This window comes from Carassius auratus, chromosome 41, assembly GCF_003368295.1.
Source record: "Carassius auratus strain Wakin chromosome 41, ASM336829v1, whole genome shotgun sequence".
Taxonomy (NCBI): domain Eukaryota; kingdom Metazoa; phylum Chordata; class Actinopteri; order Cypriniformes; family Cyprinidae; genus Carassius; species Carassius auratus.
The window spans coordinates 21,053,704-21,072,068 of NC_039283.1; the positions used below are offsets into that span (position 1 = coordinate 21,053,704).

At 35.9% G+C, this 18,365-nt stretch overlaps 3 protein-coding genes across 4 annotated transcripts; 1 reads left to right on the forward strand and 2 right to left on the reverse strand.

Annotated features, from left to right (window-relative positions):
- Positions 1-570: 570 nt before the first annotated feature.
- On the reverse strand, positions 571-8,541 carry dcaf13 (ddb1 and cul4 associated factor 13). The gene is made up of 11 exons (XM_026227583.1): positions 8,353-8,541; positions 8,074-8,273; positions 6,476-6,583; positions 6,274-6,363; positions 5,620-5,775; positions 5,366-5,443; positions 5,204-5,286; positions 4,953-5,117; positions 3,784-3,919; positions 1,094-1,257; positions 571-926 (listed from the first exon to the last, which is right to left on the reverse strand). The coding sequence occupies exons 1-11, from the start codon at positions 8,420-8,422 to the stop codon at positions 839-841; spliced, it is 1,338 nt and encodes a 445-aa protein (XP_026083368.1). The 5' UTR covers positions 8,423-8,541; the 3' UTR covers positions 571-838.
- Positions 8,542-9,268: 727 nt separating this feature from the next.
- Positions 9,269-14,691, forward strand: c41h8orf76 (chromosome 41 C8orf76 homolog). Its single transcript, XM_026227587.1, has 6 exons — positions 9,269-9,536; positions 10,090-10,185; positions 10,291-10,434; positions 10,503-10,789; positions 10,891-11,023; positions 14,353-14,691. Exons 1-6 carry the CDS (start codon positions 9,429-9,431, stop codon positions 14,530-14,532), a joined length of 948 nt encoding a protein of 315 aa, XP_026083372.1. The 5' UTR covers positions 9,269-9,428; the 3' UTR covers positions 14,533-14,691.
- An 11-nt stretch (positions 14,692-14,702) lies between these two features.
- On the reverse strand, positions 14,703-18,137 carry LOC113059239 (protein FAM83A). 2 transcript variants are annotated; one of them, XM_026227584.1, is made up of 4 exons: positions 17,050-18,137; positions 16,206-16,373; positions 15,811-15,935; positions 14,703-15,170 (listed from the first exon to the last, which is right to left on the reverse strand). In XM_026227584.1, exons 1-4 carry the CDS (start codon positions 17,572-17,574, stop codon positions 14,732-14,734), a joined length of 1,257 nt encoding a protein of 418 aa, XP_026083369.1. In that variant the 5' UTR covers positions 17,575-18,137; the 3' UTR covers positions 14,703-14,731. The 2 variants fall into 2 exon arrangements, with proteins under 2 accessions (XP_026083369.1, XP_026083371.1); XM_026227586.1 differs by having other exon boundaries at positions 14,823-15,148.
- Positions 18,138-18,365: the final 228 nt, after the last annotated feature.

Here is an 18,365-nt window from a genome sequence, read left to right on the forward strand (position 1 = left end):
AATGATAGTACCAAGGTCTTTGTTCAAAGCACCCATTTCTAACTGTATATTCTTTCCTGACCCATGATTTTGCATATCTATTGGGTTGCACTGACTGTACATGAGCTAGATCTACAAGAGTAGATTGAGATGATAGGATTATGGGCAGAAAAGGTGAAGAGTACGTTAAATCTTATTAAAGAATTAAGACTTTTACAGGAAGAGAAAACAGAGCTGGTTTACCTCAGCATATATTACATACGGAACACAAACACTGTAAAACATCAGGCTTTCATTTAAAGCTGCATTTCAGATTATATGACAGACAACTGACTCTTAATACCCCCCAATCTTACCTTACCAATTATTGCAGTTCACCATCAGACCTAAAATACAGCCTGCATAACATCAGTAAGAACAACTACAAGTTACTTAATTTACATAGTGATACAGGTAATAGTACAAGGTGATGGTAACACATTCACTAGTGCCATAGTGACTATGTTGTAGAAACCCATGTTCACTTACATCAATGTTTGATTATGTATTTCAGTTTTTTTTGGAGTGAAGTTGAAATCGAAAACATGACCATTCACAGATAAAGATGATTTTAATGTTCAGATACAACCAATTATAAAGACAGCAATTACAGAATGATTGCCAGGATCAGTGTGTGTCCATGTTTTATTCTTAAGATATGTGTGTAGTAAACAGCAGCAGTATGCCGACAGTTCTTGTTTACACTCAAAAACCTTATTATGGAAGTACAAGAGAGGAAAAAGGGTGGAATATTTTGGAGCTTGTCCGTGTGTAGAGAAACTGAAACCCATCCACCGAAAGCACCTCTTTAAATCATCTCTCACTCCACAACAGCCACCACATGTTTCTCCTTTTCTGTCAGCAGAGGAACAGATCCCGGCTTGCTGTGCTTGCGGACATTTTTTTCCCTAAAAACACACACACACAGAAGCACAGACAATCAGAATGCCAATCAAACTCAAACATTGATTCATTTCATTTTGCCGCCAGTACAATAGAGCCAAAATGGCAGTTCAGCAATTGTTCAACTATTTTGGGTCAACTATTGTTTTAACATCTGGTGAAGGGAACTTACTTCCTGCGGCGGGCTTCCCTCATTTCCCGCAGCTCTCTCTTCTGCTTCAGGATGTCTCCAGGTAGGTGGCGGTGACGGGCGATTCGTTTCACCTGTGGATGGTGCTGAAATTTCTCTATCAGCTTCTTGTTGTAATTTGCGGCGGCTTGTTCTCGGGTGGAGAGCTGTGAACAATGAGACTTGTGTCATTGGTCAAGATCAGGGCAGGACAGCATATATACACTATTATTTTACTATGGGTACAACCTGCTTTCAAACTTTATTAAATGTATACATTTCTTAGTAATACACTCCAAAAACACAAAAGTGGCAGCACAGATATGCAACATCTTGAGAAGTCTTTTTAATTTGGCAATCAACATAAAATCTAAATTTGCAGTAGGAGAAACACAGTAAAATGCTCCTCATCTATCCCTCCATCATAACATTTCTTCAGCTCCCATGCTTCAGCACATCTCACTCCACACCCTTCCACAGGCTTTTATTCTAATTAAAAGCAATGATTTTTTCAAATTCAATTTGTTTAGGGCAATCTAATAGCTGCTGATGCCATCAGAGCGCCTGGGAGGAAAATCGGAAGCCAGTTAACTCTCATTTACGAATTTCTTGACATTCACGTGGAGGGAAAAATGAACATGACTCTGCTGTTTCCATGGAGACATTCCATAATGGAGCTGTTAAGTTTGTAGTCTTAAAATTCAGAAGGGAATTAGCATATCAGCCACGATATCTTTCAGGAATTTCAAATAGAATTTTAGAACAACATTTATTTATTATGGATTTAAAACATTACTTGGAGACATTCACACTTATTTCTACAACATAATTTATACACATTCAAACCTCAGATGTAAATTTTACACACATTATGCTTCTTAAATTGCTAACAAGTTGCAACATAAGGACTACAACTAAGACAAGAATTAATTTTTCCTTTTACAGTACTTACTGTTATCATTACCTAAATTAACTGAAATAAACCTGAAAAAAAATTCAAGTAAGCTAAGGTACTGAAATTACTAACTGAAATAAAACTAAAATAGAAAAATTAACATTTACTATTTAATATTTAAAATATAGAAAATCTAAAAATAGAACATAAAATAAAAATAATGACAATTTTAAATATAAAAGCTAACAAACAATTTAAAAACTATAATAGGTAAATATTCGTAACACTGCCAATTACTTGTTTTTTTTTCCCACATTACAGTAAGAATTTAGGGGAGAAATGTACTTTATTGTCATGTAAATAATTTCTCAATGTAATAATTCTAATGGTCCTAAAAACAGGCTTCATTTTATTTATAATATAATATAATATAATATAATATAATATAATATAATATAATATACATTTAAGGTACACATTTTTTCAGTTAATGACCTCGGCGATGTTAGCGATATGCTCTACTGTTTAAGCTTCAGGAATGCTTAAGTATAAATATAATAATAGTTATAGTAACATGCATGGACTGCAAGTAGCAATTATATCTAATTTTCTATAGAAAGTATAAAATTATAAGTGGACTTCCGGGATAGATTAAAGGGCTATAAATGCATACAATTCACATCTTTTGAAACAACAGACAAATATGCAAAAATCTGTTACTGTGATTGTGAAAAGTCACTCATAGAGGGTCAACCTCATAAACAGCCAATTTTCATAATAATATAGTAAAATGGGCACTCGGTCAGACAGCAAAGAAAACCAAAACTAAACTGAAGCCAGTCTCCTTAAGGCCTAAATACAGCAGACTCTTGATTCAGCATCTGCTCCTTTAATTAAATGCGCTCATGTGCCTGATAGTTTAATGTCTTCATTATTGTTCTGCTTTAAGTGATTGGCCGATTCAAACTGCTGATAACTGCAGTGAGTGTCTGATCTCTTTAAGTGAAAAGCATTGGAATAAATCTTTCTCTTTAAGTCCAGCAGGAGCCAAAAACTTGCCAGCGATGGGCCGTATGAAGGAATCAGATGCACTAGAGCTGATACGAAATGATGGGGAGAAGAAACTAACATTTACCTGGAGCAGAACCAACCTCTGCCTCAGCAGAACAAAAAAGCTTTGCTTCGTATATTTACACAACAAGTTTACTTAAAGTGACCACATTTTACTGTTTTAACAATTTTCCCCCCTGACTTGATTTGACGCTACCTAACATAGTCTTTTTTTCATTAACTTTCAAGATCGATATAATTTAAAAGGCTGAAAAATATTTTAGCCAAACAGTCCAAGACTTAATCTAAACGTTTCTGAGTGCGAGCAAAAATAATTGAGTCTTTCTCATCACTATTTGAACTATAAAAGTGCCCAAATCTTTATAAAAAGAAGCATCTATGGACATGTCTGGATTTCCTTTTAGATAACTTTTGTTTATGAAATAGGTGCGGCAACTTTAGGGCACCATTACAAGAGTTGCTTTGACAAGAGACATAAAACTCGAGAGCTTTTTCCTGGCCAGGTTTAAGACCGTGGCAACAACTTCCATAGAAATGCTTAATGAAAGTGATCTGTGAGTGTAATTCATTTTAAGTGCTTTGTGAGGTGGGCAAAGGGCCAAATGCGGCCCTTATTAACCACCTGAGTCCATCTGCAACAAGTTAACACCCTTAAAAGCTCTGCAGTCAGGTATGAAAGCTGGAGTCATCTGGTTGACTTAGACATGAAATGGGATCATGCACTCACCAGTCCAAGCTTCTCCGAGGCGTTGGCTTTCCACAGCCGAATGTTCATCTCGTCAGAGCCGCTCAGGACATATTTGTTGTCAGCGGACCATCTCACACAGATGACATGCTGCATACGTTTGGTGTGGTACACTTCCCTGAGGATTGTGGAAAATCACATTGAAAGCCACAAATGTAGTCGATTTACTTTTTATTGCATAAACAATACATTGGTACACATTTTTTCCAAGGAAACAAAATATTTTCCAATTTATTGGAAACCGAAATTAAGCTAGGATGCATATCTATTTCAAATAAATGCACAATATTTTATAGATTTTTTATTGGGCGAGTAACTTTGGGAAACATACCCTAATTATTCTCTACATTGTTAACTTATTATATTTAGTTGTACATTGTAATAAATTTAGAAAAGCATTTGATTTTTATTGTATCTTCAGTATAAAATGTCAAGTGGTGTGTGTGTGTATATGTATATATATATATATATATATATATATATATATATATATATATATATATATATATATATATATATATATATATATACACACACACACACACAAACACACACACACATAAAGGATTACGTATATCAGACTTTCGAATTGTAGTATACCAGTTTCCACAAAATATTTAAGCAGCAAAAAATTTTTCAACAAGGAGATAAATATAAACATGTTTCTTAAGCACCAAATCAGCATATTAGAATTATTTTTGAAAAATCATATTACACTGAAAACAAGAGTAATGGCTGCTGATGGCAGTTTTGCCATTATAAAAGTAAATTACATTTTACAATATACCAAACCAGAAAATATTATTGATAATTATTTCACAATGTATACTGTTTTTACACCTTTATTGAGCATAAAGCACTTCTTTTAAAAACTTTTTTTTATCTTAAAAGCAGTATGTGCTTTTGAAAGAATCCCTTATGGCTACCAAGGCTGCAAATCTATCCATCTATCTATTATCTATAGTATTTTCCCACCCTCTATCTTTCTTAATGTTGTTTGGCACTACTACTCTGCATTGTTTTTGATCGTATGCAGCAACTCTGCTACAATATGAATGTACAAATATTTGTCACGCCAATAAAGCACCTATAAAACTGAAAACTGACGAGAATAGAGAGAGAGCTCCTTGGCCTTCCGACACTACACTCACCTGCTGTGGCCTTTGTCTTTCGGAAAGATTCGGATGGTTTTGTCAAAGCTGGCAGATACAAACTCTCTTCCTGTAGGTGAATAATCAACATCCAGCACAGCAGATACATGATCCATGTGCACAGTCACAGGAACATCCAGATGCCTTATATCGTAAGTATAAAGGCTGTAGAAGAAACAGAAAAAGGTGATATGAATTATTTACTCTTAGTCAATTTCTCATGTAATGTTTCATGCTTAAAATTAACTCACTTGTAGTCTTCGTTGGCGCAGGTAAAATAATATGCTTCCATTGGGTTCCAGCAAAGCGTATTGCTTCTCAATTGCATAATAACCTGAAACACAATGTCATTTCATTACAGTCATAAATAGCAATATTCATCCGTGTGGGCAAAAAGTAAAAATATAACAGACCTTTCGAAGAGGTGCAGATTCTCTGGTGTCATACAAGACGACACTTCTGTCTGATGCGCAGCTAGCAAGAAGTTCAGTCTGTAATGGGCAACAGGGCAATTTGTATTATATGCTGTATTATAGCCATTCCCATCAATCCCATGGTGGTCACCACTGGCTTTGACATATCTGAATCATTGTAAAGCTGCTTTGAAGCAATGCATATTATGAAAAGACCCATAGAGGTAAAGTGAAATGAAATTGAATTTGATCACCTCCACAGGGTTGTAACGGACGCAGCTGAAGCTGTCCACACCCCAGCTGAAGGAGCGGATGGGACTGCTTCTCTGCTCATCCCAGATATCCACCGTCTGTCCGCAGGTTGCAAACGTGCTCTCCCTCTGGTGGTGGTCAATGCCAGTGAACACCGCCTGCAAGACACATCAGGCCTGTTAGAAACTGAAAACCTTATAGAACCCTAAAAGTGTGTGCATATTTATAAATATAATTAAATATAATTGAGTGGAAAACACTGTAAAACATACTTTGTTTTAATTTTTATTTTATTTAGTTTATAACATTAAGTTTGACATTGCACAACATTTAGATCAGTAATATTGTGAAAGGTTATTTGAATTTAAAAGACTGGTTTGGGGTATATTTTAAAATCAAATTCATTTTAAATTATGAAAAAGCAGAATTTTTTGCAGACATTAGTTTTCAGTGTCACATGATCCTTTAGAAATCAATGTTTATTTGCTCCTCAGGAAACATTTACATACACACACACACATAATGTGTGACACTTAAGAGTAACTGTAATAATATTTCACAATATAACTGTATTTTTGGCCACATAAGTGCAGCAATTTCTGCACATTATAATAATATATAATCTCCAATATAATATGCATAAGCTGAGACTGTACCTTTCCCAGAATTGTGTTAATTGGTTCCTCCCGAACTCCATATCCTGGTGCCTCCGAGTTCCATTGTTTGATGGTCTTGTCATCTCCTACCTGTTGCATGACATGAAGATTTCACAATCATATAACTGCACATGCACTAGCTAACTGGATCGCCTTTATCCATATCGAGGCCTCACGGGAAGAATATGCAGGATTCAAATACCGTGAAAAAGGAAGTGCCACAAAAGCGGGAACAGATTCCTCGTACAAATCCTTCATGAGCCTGAATTGTCCTCAAACACTCACGCTTAGGAAGGTTCCACACTTTCACCTATCAGGAAAAAATAAAAAATAAAATGTAATCAGAAATCAAATCATTCATCCATACTGAATCTAGATGGTAATTTGCACACTCTGGGAAAAAAAATATTGCATAACTGAAGTTCATTCACTACAGTGGGGCTCGAAAGTCTGGGAAACCCTTGCGGAATCTGTGAAAATGTGAATAATTTTCAAAAAATAAGAGAGATCATACTAAATGCATGTTATTTTTTATTTAGTACGGTCCTGATTAAGATATTGTACATAAAAGATGTTTACATTTAGTCCACAAGACAGAATTGAATTTATTAAAACAACCCCATTCAAAAGTTTGGGAACACTTGGTTCTTAATACTGTGTGTGGTTACCCTTTCTGTTTTGTGATGTTTGTGCATGAGTCCCTTGTTTGTTCTGAACAGTTAAACTGAGAACTGTTCTTCAGAAAATCCTTCAGGTCCTGCAGATTCTTCAGTTTTCCAGCATCTTTGCATATTTGAATCATTTCCAGCATTGACTATGATTTTGAGATCCTTTTTTTTTTTTTACACTGAGGACAATTGAGGGACTCAAAAACAACTATTAAAAAAGGTTCAAACATTCACTGATACTCCAGAAAGCAATTAAGATTGAATTAAGAGCTGGGGGGTGAAAACTTTTGGAATTTTAAGATCAAGGTAAATTGTACTTAATTTGTGTACCGGGAAACATACAAGTATCTTCTGTTGCTTACAAAGGGAAGAACTAAATGGAAATAAATTATATTTCAACAAAATAAGAAAAATTTGGCCTTCTAAATCGTGTCCAAAAGTTTTCACCCCCCAGCTCTTAATGCATCTTGTTTCCTTCTGGAGCATCAGTGAACGTTTGAACCTTTTTAATAGTTGTTTTTGAGTGCCTCAATTGTCCTCAGTGTAAAAAAAAAAAAAAAAAAGGATCTCAAAATCATAGTCAATGCTGGAAATGGTTCAAATATGCAAAGATGCTGGAAAACTGAAGAATCTGCAGGACCTGAAAGATTTTTCTGAAGAACAGTTCTCAGTTTAACTGTTCAGAACAAACAAGGGACTCATGCACAAACATCACAAAACAGAAAGACAGTCGTGGATCATCCAGGTAACAGCACATAGTATTAAGAACCAAGGGTTCCTAAACTTTTGAAAGGGGTTATTTTAATAATTTCAGCAATTTTTTTTGTCTTGTGGACTAAATGTAAACATCTTTTATGTATGTACAATATCTTACTCAGGACAGTCCTAAATAATAATAATAAAAAAAACAAAACATGCATTTAGTATGGTCTCTTTTATTTTTTGAAAATTATTCACATTTTCAAAGATTCTGCAAAGGGTTCACAAACTTTCAAGCCCCACTGTATGTCCTTTGTCTTGTTGTTAACTGTATTATTGTCTGTTGGGCGTGTATGTTATTATTGCATTGTAAACATGCTCGATAAAAGAGCCTTAGTACTGAAATAGCACAGTAAAATCTTTAAAGGGATACCTCTCCATCGCAGGCACCAGATATGACTGTTGAAAGACTTTTGGCGTGTTTGGTTATGCAGCTGATGCCATCTCTGTGTCCATCTAGTGAAGCTACGAAAGGTTTGGCAAACACCCTCTCCAGTTTGGTGGCATTTAGGGCCCTGGTGTATTCCCTGGGCACCTCAAAAGGATGCAGGGTCGGGTCATAGTTCCTGGGCACTAGAGAGGGAACATAATACAGTTAGTATATTACTTCCTACTACATCAACCTTTACATATTAGCTTTATGTTTACATACCTCGTTGTATATCTCTAGTCGTCTCTCGAACATAATCGTCCGGGTTTCTAGAAAGCACTTTAACTTTCATTCCAGCGGTTTATAAAACGAAACACTCAAGATTTTGATCAAAACTGAAGCGTTTAGAGAAATGTCGGACCATGTGTTTGTATCACGTAGCGCACAAATGTGACGTGACACATCCGGGTACTGCAAGCATAGAAATGCAATTTGGAAGAATGGCAACCAGCAGATATAAGCGTTTTTTTTAACAAGTAAGTTTCTTCATACATATTTAATTATTTTTTCCCGTTGTTGTTTAATGTTAAAAATTTTTTTCGTTTTTAAAGCTTTAGTGAACAAAAAAGTATGACTGTTGGTCTGCTGTTACTTGTCAATTTTAATTTTCACAGAAGGAAATGTGTTAATGTATTATATAATGTATTATATTACTTAAATGTTTAACAGAAGTATCTATATTTATTGTTTTTGAAAGCGAAATGAAACAATGTAATAAACATATATTTTAAAAAAATACTGTTGGGCGTATTATATATTTAAACCACGTATTACATATTTTATCAATTCATTAATTAAAATACAAAATTTACCTCAATCTCATTCGGCACTGTCACGTGGTACCTGATACTTTTCTCAGCGTTGTAACAAAATGGACTTGGATGGACCAATCAATCACAGTCGCTTGTTGGAATAATAACCTTTTTAAAATGCGGTTTTTAAGAGGCGAATTTAAAATGTAAAAAATAACCTTTACTTTTTCTTACACTTTCTTACACTTTTTCTTAGAATCCAAATGTCTCCATTTCCAATAAGGTAAAAATCGGATGCTGCTCAAAAGGAGGACTGGGCTTTTTGAGCCACACTGGCGCCCCTAGAGGCGTGAAGGTTTATGTCTCATTGGGTTCAGTAGCGTCGTATCCTGGTCGTATTCTAATGAACGGATATTGCGTACTCATATACGTACAAATACACTAAAGTGCCGCTTTTCATTGGATTCCTTGACATTTCTGTGATGTTTGCGGGGTTGTGGCGTTTCATAAGTGTATGAGAGGAGTCTTAATTACACGCGTGTTTTTATGATGGAGATTCTGGGCAGCACTTTTGATGATTCTGTGTTTGAGGAATCAAGGAAAAGAGTCTCAGTTGCTCTTCCAGCATACGAGCCTAAACTCTGCGAACCTCTGGTGGGTAAAACACTCAACATTTACAACAAACTACCAATACCATATAGAAAAGACACATAAACTACACAACATTTAAATGCCATGCGACTTTCATTTTAAAGAAAAGCATGGCATTACTACGGTAAGTTATTAATGGCAGCTATTGCTAGTGATACTTAGATATGTACAGTATTTACGCGAGAATACCATGGTATGTTTTAGTCAGTGATATTCCACCACGTTATAATCATAAATTAAATATGTGCTGATGGTAAGGAACATAACTTTGATTATAATTACATATTATTAATGATAATTAGGCATACCTGTCATCATATTTATAACATGCATTATTATACAGGTGTTTCTGCGGGATAGACCAAGTCATAAAAAATGTCAGGATATGCGTTCATGAATATATTGATAAATAATAAATAGAGTATTATTTAATAATACATTTATAAATATTTCTACACATTGATTAATTTGTGTGAGTATACACAAAATCTTAGGCCTAACAAAAATATTCCATACAAATAGAATCCGTATCTGACATTTGTTTTATTATATCTAGTGGTTTTGTGAAGATGGAAATGCTGAGGACCCATTAGAAGAACAAAAAACCTTCAAGTTTCGTGGAGACCTTGCTTACAGGAGGAAACAGTTTCAGGTATAAACTTTCTTTTACTGTCTATGGGTATAAAGAGCTGAATTCACCATCATCTCTCACTATTGTCTGATTCATAAGCTGATTGGCGGGTTGTGTCAATGACAGGTGGCTCTGGATGAGTATTTATCCTGCCTCTCTCTCATACCTGCTGGAAACTTAACAGTGAAGAGAGATGTGCTGGAAGGGATCGCACGATGCTGCTGTCATCTGGGGAAAAAAGAAGAGGCTCTAAATGCCTGCGAGAAACTGGTAAATATATTAAAACTCTACTAACTCAACTTGTATGTATGCTTTTGCTGATGATGTTTTATTGACAGAGGACAGAAGTATCCAACACCTGCCACCTCACTAGCGTACTTCAGCTGGAGCTGAGTGTTCATGAACACTACAGAGATCTGACAAACAGCATCTCCAGCCTGCAGCAGCTGTGCGGTCTTCATCCCTACCATCCGTGGTACTGGCTGAATCTGGCCATGAGCTTTCAGAGGCTCCTCGAGTCTCGTAGGTGTCCAGAGAGATCCAGCACTGAGGAAGAATACGACAAGCAGCAAGGGACAAATAACATTATACGACTGAAGACCATCATGAGCTTGATTAGAGCAAGGTACTGTATGTCACAACAGAACTAGCTGTTTATTTACTGTCTTTGATGTTAACGGGTGAATTCAGTACCGGGTTTGTTCATCTTTGTTAATTTTTTTTCAGGTTGTTAATTGAAATCCTACGGATTCAGCAGTTCTCATTTGTGCTGGAAAACAGCCAGAGGGCCCTACAAGACATCGAGGAAGCGCTACATGTTCTGCAGCCAACAGAAAAAATGCTTCAGACGGTCTCAGAGGTCAGACAATAAGAACTACTTTGAGAAAAAAAAAAAATATATATATATGTATATCAGTGGTGGACAGTAACGGAGTAGCTTTACTTCGTTACTGTACTTAAGTACATTTTTCAAGTATCTTTACTTTACTGGAGTAGTTTTATTTTGAGTAACATTTATTTTTACTTCACTACATTCCAAAGCATAAGATCGTACTTTTTACTTCACTACATTTCATAAAACATGTTGTTACTCCCTATAATATATCACATGCTCCGACACGCAGAAGCGGTGTCTGATTCATCATGAACGAACTGAGTCTTTTCAAAATAAACTTTAATCGGATCGCGAATCGCACCAAACGATTCGTTTACGAATTAGAATGATCCGATTGCAGCTGTTCTGGAGTCGACCACTCACTGATTCAAATGAACCGTTTAGTGCGAGTCTCCTGAAGTAAGAGCTGGCAGATCTTCCAGCGTGCGTGCGTCTGATGTTGCTAAAAGTAAGTTATTAATGTCGAAATTTAGGATTAATTATTGTAACTGAAAATCATATTTAGGTCAAAATTGTCAGTTGTTTGGGAACTAAATCCGCTGTAAAGAGTGATCTGTTTAAGCCCACTGAAATGCTCGAGTGCAGATGATGCAGACACATCAATCAGCGTCTCTGTGTTTTAGGTTAAAAAATAAAATAAAATAACCTTAAACTAACACAGATTAAATAAAATAACTCATGCATGTCCAAATTCCCCGCTACCGTAATATTAACAGTTTTATTAAAATGCTACCATGACGTCTGTTTTTATATTGTGTATCAACAGTAACGTTATACATATGTATATTGTTTGGATTAACTAGACGAGTAACGTTAGACAGACATGAATGTTTATTCATAACAGTACTGAAAATAAGTAAATATTGAAACTGATGCTAAATGTCTAGCTAACAAGCTTGCTGGTGCTAACTTGAGGTAATTTTTATAAATAATGTCCAAATATTTTTATTCAACCACCTATATATATATATATGTATAGAGATTAAATCTAGGGACAAAAGAAAGGATGTGATGTTCAGGTTCAGAACATGGTAACTACAGTAATTATCAAAGAGGGGAAGAGATGCACCCCGTTTGGCCAGGGGTGTTTTTACACCACAGACAAGGTTTGAGAAGGAAAAAATCATTATGAAAATATAATTATATTTTCCTTAAAATGTTCTTCCTAACTTCAGGCCTTATTATCATGTCATATGTAACTGTTATGTTCTGTAAAACCACAAATTTTAAAACACTTTAAAACACAAGTCCATATCAGCAACAAAAATATATCTTGACTCCATATAGTGGTTATTTTGGAAAAAATCCCAGGTATTTTGAGCAGTAGGATTATATTTAAAAAAGTGCTAATATAAAATTAAATTAGCCTATATAAAATTGCAAACATCTATCTTTCAGTACTTTTTATTACTTAAGCACATAACAAATTGAGTACTTTTGTACTTTCACTTGAGTAAAATTGAAAAAGGAGTACTTTTACTGGAGTAATATTTTATTATATGTATCTGTACTTTTACTCAAGTTTATTTATTAAATTTTAACTTTTTATTCATCAAAGAATCCTGGAAAAAGTATCACAGATTCCAAAATAATATTTGGCAGCACAACTATTAATAGTTCTAATAATAAATCATCATATTTTCATGATTTCTAAAGATCATGTGACACTGAAGACTGGAGGAATGATGCTGAAAATACAGCAAATAGATTATATTTTAAAGGATATTAAAATAGAAACCATTATTTTATATATTTTATTTTGAAAATTTAGAATTCTTACTAAAATACAACCTGAGTTATTAGAGTATAAAGTTATTAGAAAAATTTAGTTATTTTTTACATTCTTTGGTCGAAGTTTTCAGATGGCACTTCGGAGCCTGTTCGCGACTCGGTTGATTCAGATCGGCACTTGGGAGCCTGTTCGCGACTCTGTTGATTCAGATCGGCACTTCGGAGCCTGTTCGCGACTCGGTTGATTCAGATCGGCACTTCGGAGCCTGTTCGCGACTCGGTTGATTCAGATCGGCACTTCGGAGTATGTTCGCGACTCTGTTGATTCAGATCGGCACTTCGGAGCCTGTTTCTCGACTCGGTTGATTCAGATCGGCACTTCGGAGCCTGTTCGCGACTCGGTTGATTCAGATCGGGACTTCTTAGCCTGTTCGCGACTCGGTTGATTCAGATCGGCACTTCGGAGTATGTTCGCGACTCGGTTGATTCAGATCGGCACTTCGGAGCCTGTTCGCGACTCGGTTGATTCAGATCGGCACTTCGGAGTATGTTCGCGACTCGGTTGATTCAGATCGGCACTTCTTAGCCTGTTCGCGACTCGGTTGATTCAGATCGGCACTTCGGAGTATGTTCGCGACTCGGTTGATTCAGATCGGCACTTCGGAGCCTGTTCGCGACTCGGTTGATTCAGATCGGGACTTCGGAGCCTGTTCGCGACTCGGTTGATTCAGATCGGCACTTCGGAGCCTGTTCGCGACTCGGTTGATTCAGATCGCCACCTCGGAGCATGAAAATTGAAAATTGAAAAAGGAGTACTTTTACTTTCACTGAAGTAATATTTTATTATACGTATCTGTACTTTTACTCGATTTGTGTACTTCGTCCAACACTGATTATATATATATATATATATATATATATATATATATATATATATATATATATATATATATATGCTACATTAATTGTTCCTAAAAACTAGTTTGATTAAACTAACTTTATAGGTAATTTTTGTACATTGACGGTATAAATGCCAGTTATTTTGTCATTTACAGTAGTTGTTTATAATTCAGTTAATTAAAAATATATATATATTGTCTTTTTTATTAAGTTGGATTTTAAGAAAGGGGTCAATGTATTTGGGGGTCCTTGGCATAAAAACAGAACAAATTATAACCCCAGTCTTAGAATACTAACACAAATCCACCTTTATTGATGATTGTTTGTGCAAACAGTATTTAAAGGAATACTTCCCAACAGTGACAGCTCTGTAATTATTTACTCACTCTGATGTTATCACAAACTCAGAAGACATGTATTGTAGTGCCTGAACACATAAAAAACTCATACAGAATTTAAATGACAAGAGGGTGGAAAAATAAAAACATAACTTAATTTTTGGATTGAGTATTCCATTGGAGTGTTTTCTGAATTCACTACTTCAGTGTGATTTCAACCCATTGTTGTGCATCAGAAAATGTCTCTCACACAACTCCCCAAAACATCTGTAATGAACATCCATGGTCTCACATTACAAACTGAATTCATTTATTCTGATCTAGGTGATGGCAGAAGACCTCAATCCAGAGAAGATGAGAGAGGAAAACCAAGATGGAGAGAGTTTATCAGGACTTTATATTAAAGACTTTGATGACAAGTGGTGGAACAAACTCTACACCAAACTGCAGGAGGAGACTCCAGCTTTATCCGTGCACAGACCACTGGAGGAGACACTTGAATAATAGGAATATTCATTGTATTTTTATAATTGAATATGTATCTTTTATTGGAGTTGCATGCCTTTACTGTTACAAAGCAGAATAAAGTTAAATATTTTAAAATACATAAATACATTTCTACATCTACCAACAAGTGTCTAATAAAGCATTACAATAACTCGCTCTAGCTCCAGTGGGAAGTTGCAGGAACACCTGTGTTGATTTAATTTCCCTGTTTTGGACGCCAAGTTTGGCTCTTCGTATTATAATCTTTGAAAAGTGGGGACTGACGAGCAATGGGGTGATGGATCGTGTTCCTTCGTGGAAGCCATTGAGACCTTTGCGGTTCAGTGGTGACATTTGGATAGCTGGTTTGTCGGGCCAGGACTTGAGTTGTCGGGAAACTCGGGTTCCTGGGCTGACAAGGTTTCTGTTTTAGGTGGTCAGGAGAGTTTCCAGCAGTTACTGCAGGGCCCATCGGGATCTGGAGTTCCTCAAAGGGTAGGCAGAGATCAATAGGATCCATTGCATTGCAGGTAAATCCTTGGACTGGTTTAGAAATGGCATAGAGTCTACGAAACTCCAGGTCGAAAGGTTTAACCCCGCTGCCTTTGAAGAGTACGGCCAAGCTTCTGTGAACCTGCCAGGATAGCCAGGTGAGACTGATGGAGTGAAAATGTAATCAGTGAAAAAAAAACTCACACAAGAGACTTCATAAACGGTGAAGTTTCTGCATAAATGGCTGCACTATATGGAAAAGCAATCAGTATAAATGCATTTTCTCAACCAGCAGTGTGAGTTTGCGGAGAGCATCAATGCTACAATGGAAGATGTTGGAAGTGTCTGAAATTTGTCTAAAAATGCCATTATTTTTGCAATGACTGCTGTGAATGGAGCGTAAAGAGCTGCTACTTGAAATAAACAAATTATACATTTTTAACAACACAATTTTAGGTAAAATTCATCTAAATATATTGGGCAAATGTGCATTTTAGATGCTACAATTGCGAACCTGAATAACTGACAATAAAAAAAAAAAAAAGATCTAATAGTAAATTTAAATTCTAAACTAGATTAATGCAGTGTCAGTCGTTTTGGATAAAAGCATCTCCCAAATGCAAAAAATGTAAATGTATGGCAAACATTTAGCAATAGACAGCCCATCTAAAGCTGTAATGATTAAAACATTTTATTTTTATTTTTATGGAAACTACATTCAGCAGTTAACTGCAAATTAAAAGAATAAAAACAATGTTTGATAAATGCAGGTCAATACAAAAATATAGTGCTTCCTTCGATTACCTATATGAGCCAACCAGCACTTTTTTGCAGTCCACAATGATGAACTTCTCTTTCATCTGTCCAGTGAACTTTCTGCCTGATTTGGCACAGTATGTTTGACCTTGAACACTACGAATAGACATCCTCTGTATGAAGAGATAAAGAAGTAAACATAAGCACATTGGCAATAAATAGAAAGTATTTATCCACATCTATTGTTTCATGATATAACTGAACTAACATAAATATGATGTCATAATGATAAAAGCATGTTGCTATATTGAAATTACATTTATTATATTAAACCAAAGGCTAGAGTTCTAATATCAGGCTTCTGACCCCTAAACACACATTGCCAGCAGCAACACATTTAATGTATTGTCAGTGAAGTCAGTTAAAAGAACAGTATAACTTACAGTAAGATGAGACTTGTTGATTTTTACATTTTCACACATGTCCTGGAACAGCTGTAAATTGATTTGGTCCAGAAGGAGATAGACAGAGACGTTGCGCTTTCTTGTCGCCTCCAGTATGTCACACAAAATCTCCACATCGCTGAATGTGTCCATTACTATCGCCAAAACCTTTGATGAGTGGAATTTGGGGAACAAAAGTTAAATTGCAAATTGTGTTTTAAACAGCTGGACAGTCAAAAATGTCAGGCACTTTCCACAATTTTTTCACAAACAAAATTTTATTTATTTGTTTATTTTAAACAAATAAAAAGAGGAGCTTAAGCTTTACAATGCTGATGTCAGTTTCAGCCTTTCAGGGGTTAAAAAAATTGAACAAGTAGAAAACATTTGAACAATTAAAATTTGAAATGTAATTTCTTTTTCTTGTGTGTGTGTGTTTGTAGCGTAACCAATAAACATAATTATCAAAAATAAACAGTCATAATTATTTTTTCGAAAGTTAAATTATTATGAATATAGTAATTAAATAATTATTATAAGTTATATTATTAATAAATTAATATTAATATTGAACTGAACTGAGCTGGCTAATGACACTATTGAAAGGATTTACTATGAGAACTATGAAATTATGACAAAGCAACATCAAGTAAAACATTGAACAGATTAAATGTGAAATTTAAAATAATACGAATAAAGTTGTTGGGCACCAAAGTGTACCATCTTCATTGAAAGTGCTGTTTGTAATTGCATGTGCATCTTTCTAGCATCACAAAAATTATATTTGAACCAATAATGACAGTAAACAATCCAAAAACGTCACTATCAAATGACAGGTTCTTACTTTAGTTGCTTGCCTGATCAGTTCCCGCAGCAGGTTTTTCAAGGAAAAGGATCTGACTGAGTGGAAGAACACTTCCACGCTAGGAATCCCCTGCAGATGGTAACTCCAGTCAGCCACCGGCCAGCCGTAATCAAGAACTGGAGGCTCACTCTCTGTGACCGCAGGAAAGTACGTCTCTGAAGAAACTGAGGCAGAACTGGACATCTCTTCATCCCTGTCTGTCTCTTCATTGTCAGTGAGAGGCTTTGTAATGTTGTTTAAGATGTACGTTTTCTCCTGCGCTGACAGAAAGTTTGCTTCATTCTCTTTGATCAGCACTTCCTGGTATCCAACGATCCCTCTGTCCAAGAGAGCATCCATAGCTAGTCGTGTGCTCTCATTGTGACTCAGATCCACTGAAGACCCCATGGCATTTGGGTTTCTCATCTCTTGAACTCTTCTTCTCATTTTTCCCATCAACTTTGGCATCAAGTAACACTGCACTGACAATCCATTACTTAGAAGGTTCATGTTGTTTGCATACATGTCCTCTGCTGACAGATGACTGGTTGACTCTAGCTCATTCTGCTTTGATTTTTAGACATCTTTCATGCTCAAGGCCAAATGATTATCCATCCATGCTACAGCAAAGGGCCCCTAGGTGGTCATCAAATGTTCACAAATAATTCTGCGAGATGTTCATGCACTGTGCGCCTTTTCATCAGCAGTGCAGACATTTCACGGCACACTGAGCATTTCTGAACCGATCTGTCATGTTTTCATGATGGGTGAGTTTAAAAGTGAATGTTAGTACTGCGCTATGGCTTTGGGGAAAGTGGTTTGTGGCTCCTCCCTGGACAAAGCAGAGTAACTAACGCTCACAGATGGCTTCACCCCCAGGCACTGGTGGGTGGGGTCGTGTGGTTAACAGCTAAGGTGTTTTCCATCACAGAAATGAAATGGTGTGAGTGGCACGGATGAGGATACGGATGTCAGATTCACTTCATCCATGCTTCATAAGAACCTCCATGTTTCCTGACACACTTGCTTAATGTAAATTCTTAATGGCTTTGTAAATCAAATACTTGTAGTGAAAGTGAAAATTTGATAAGTCATACTAAACTATTGTGCTACATACAGTATTGTTCAAAATAATAGCAGTACAATGTGACTAACCAGAATAATCAAGGTTTTTAGTATATTTTTTATTGCTACGTGGCAAACAAGTTACCAGTAGGTTCAGTAGATTGTCAGAAAACAAACAAGACCCAGCATTCATGATATGCACACTCTTAAGGCTGTGCAATTGGGCAATTAGTTGAATTAGTTGAAAGGGG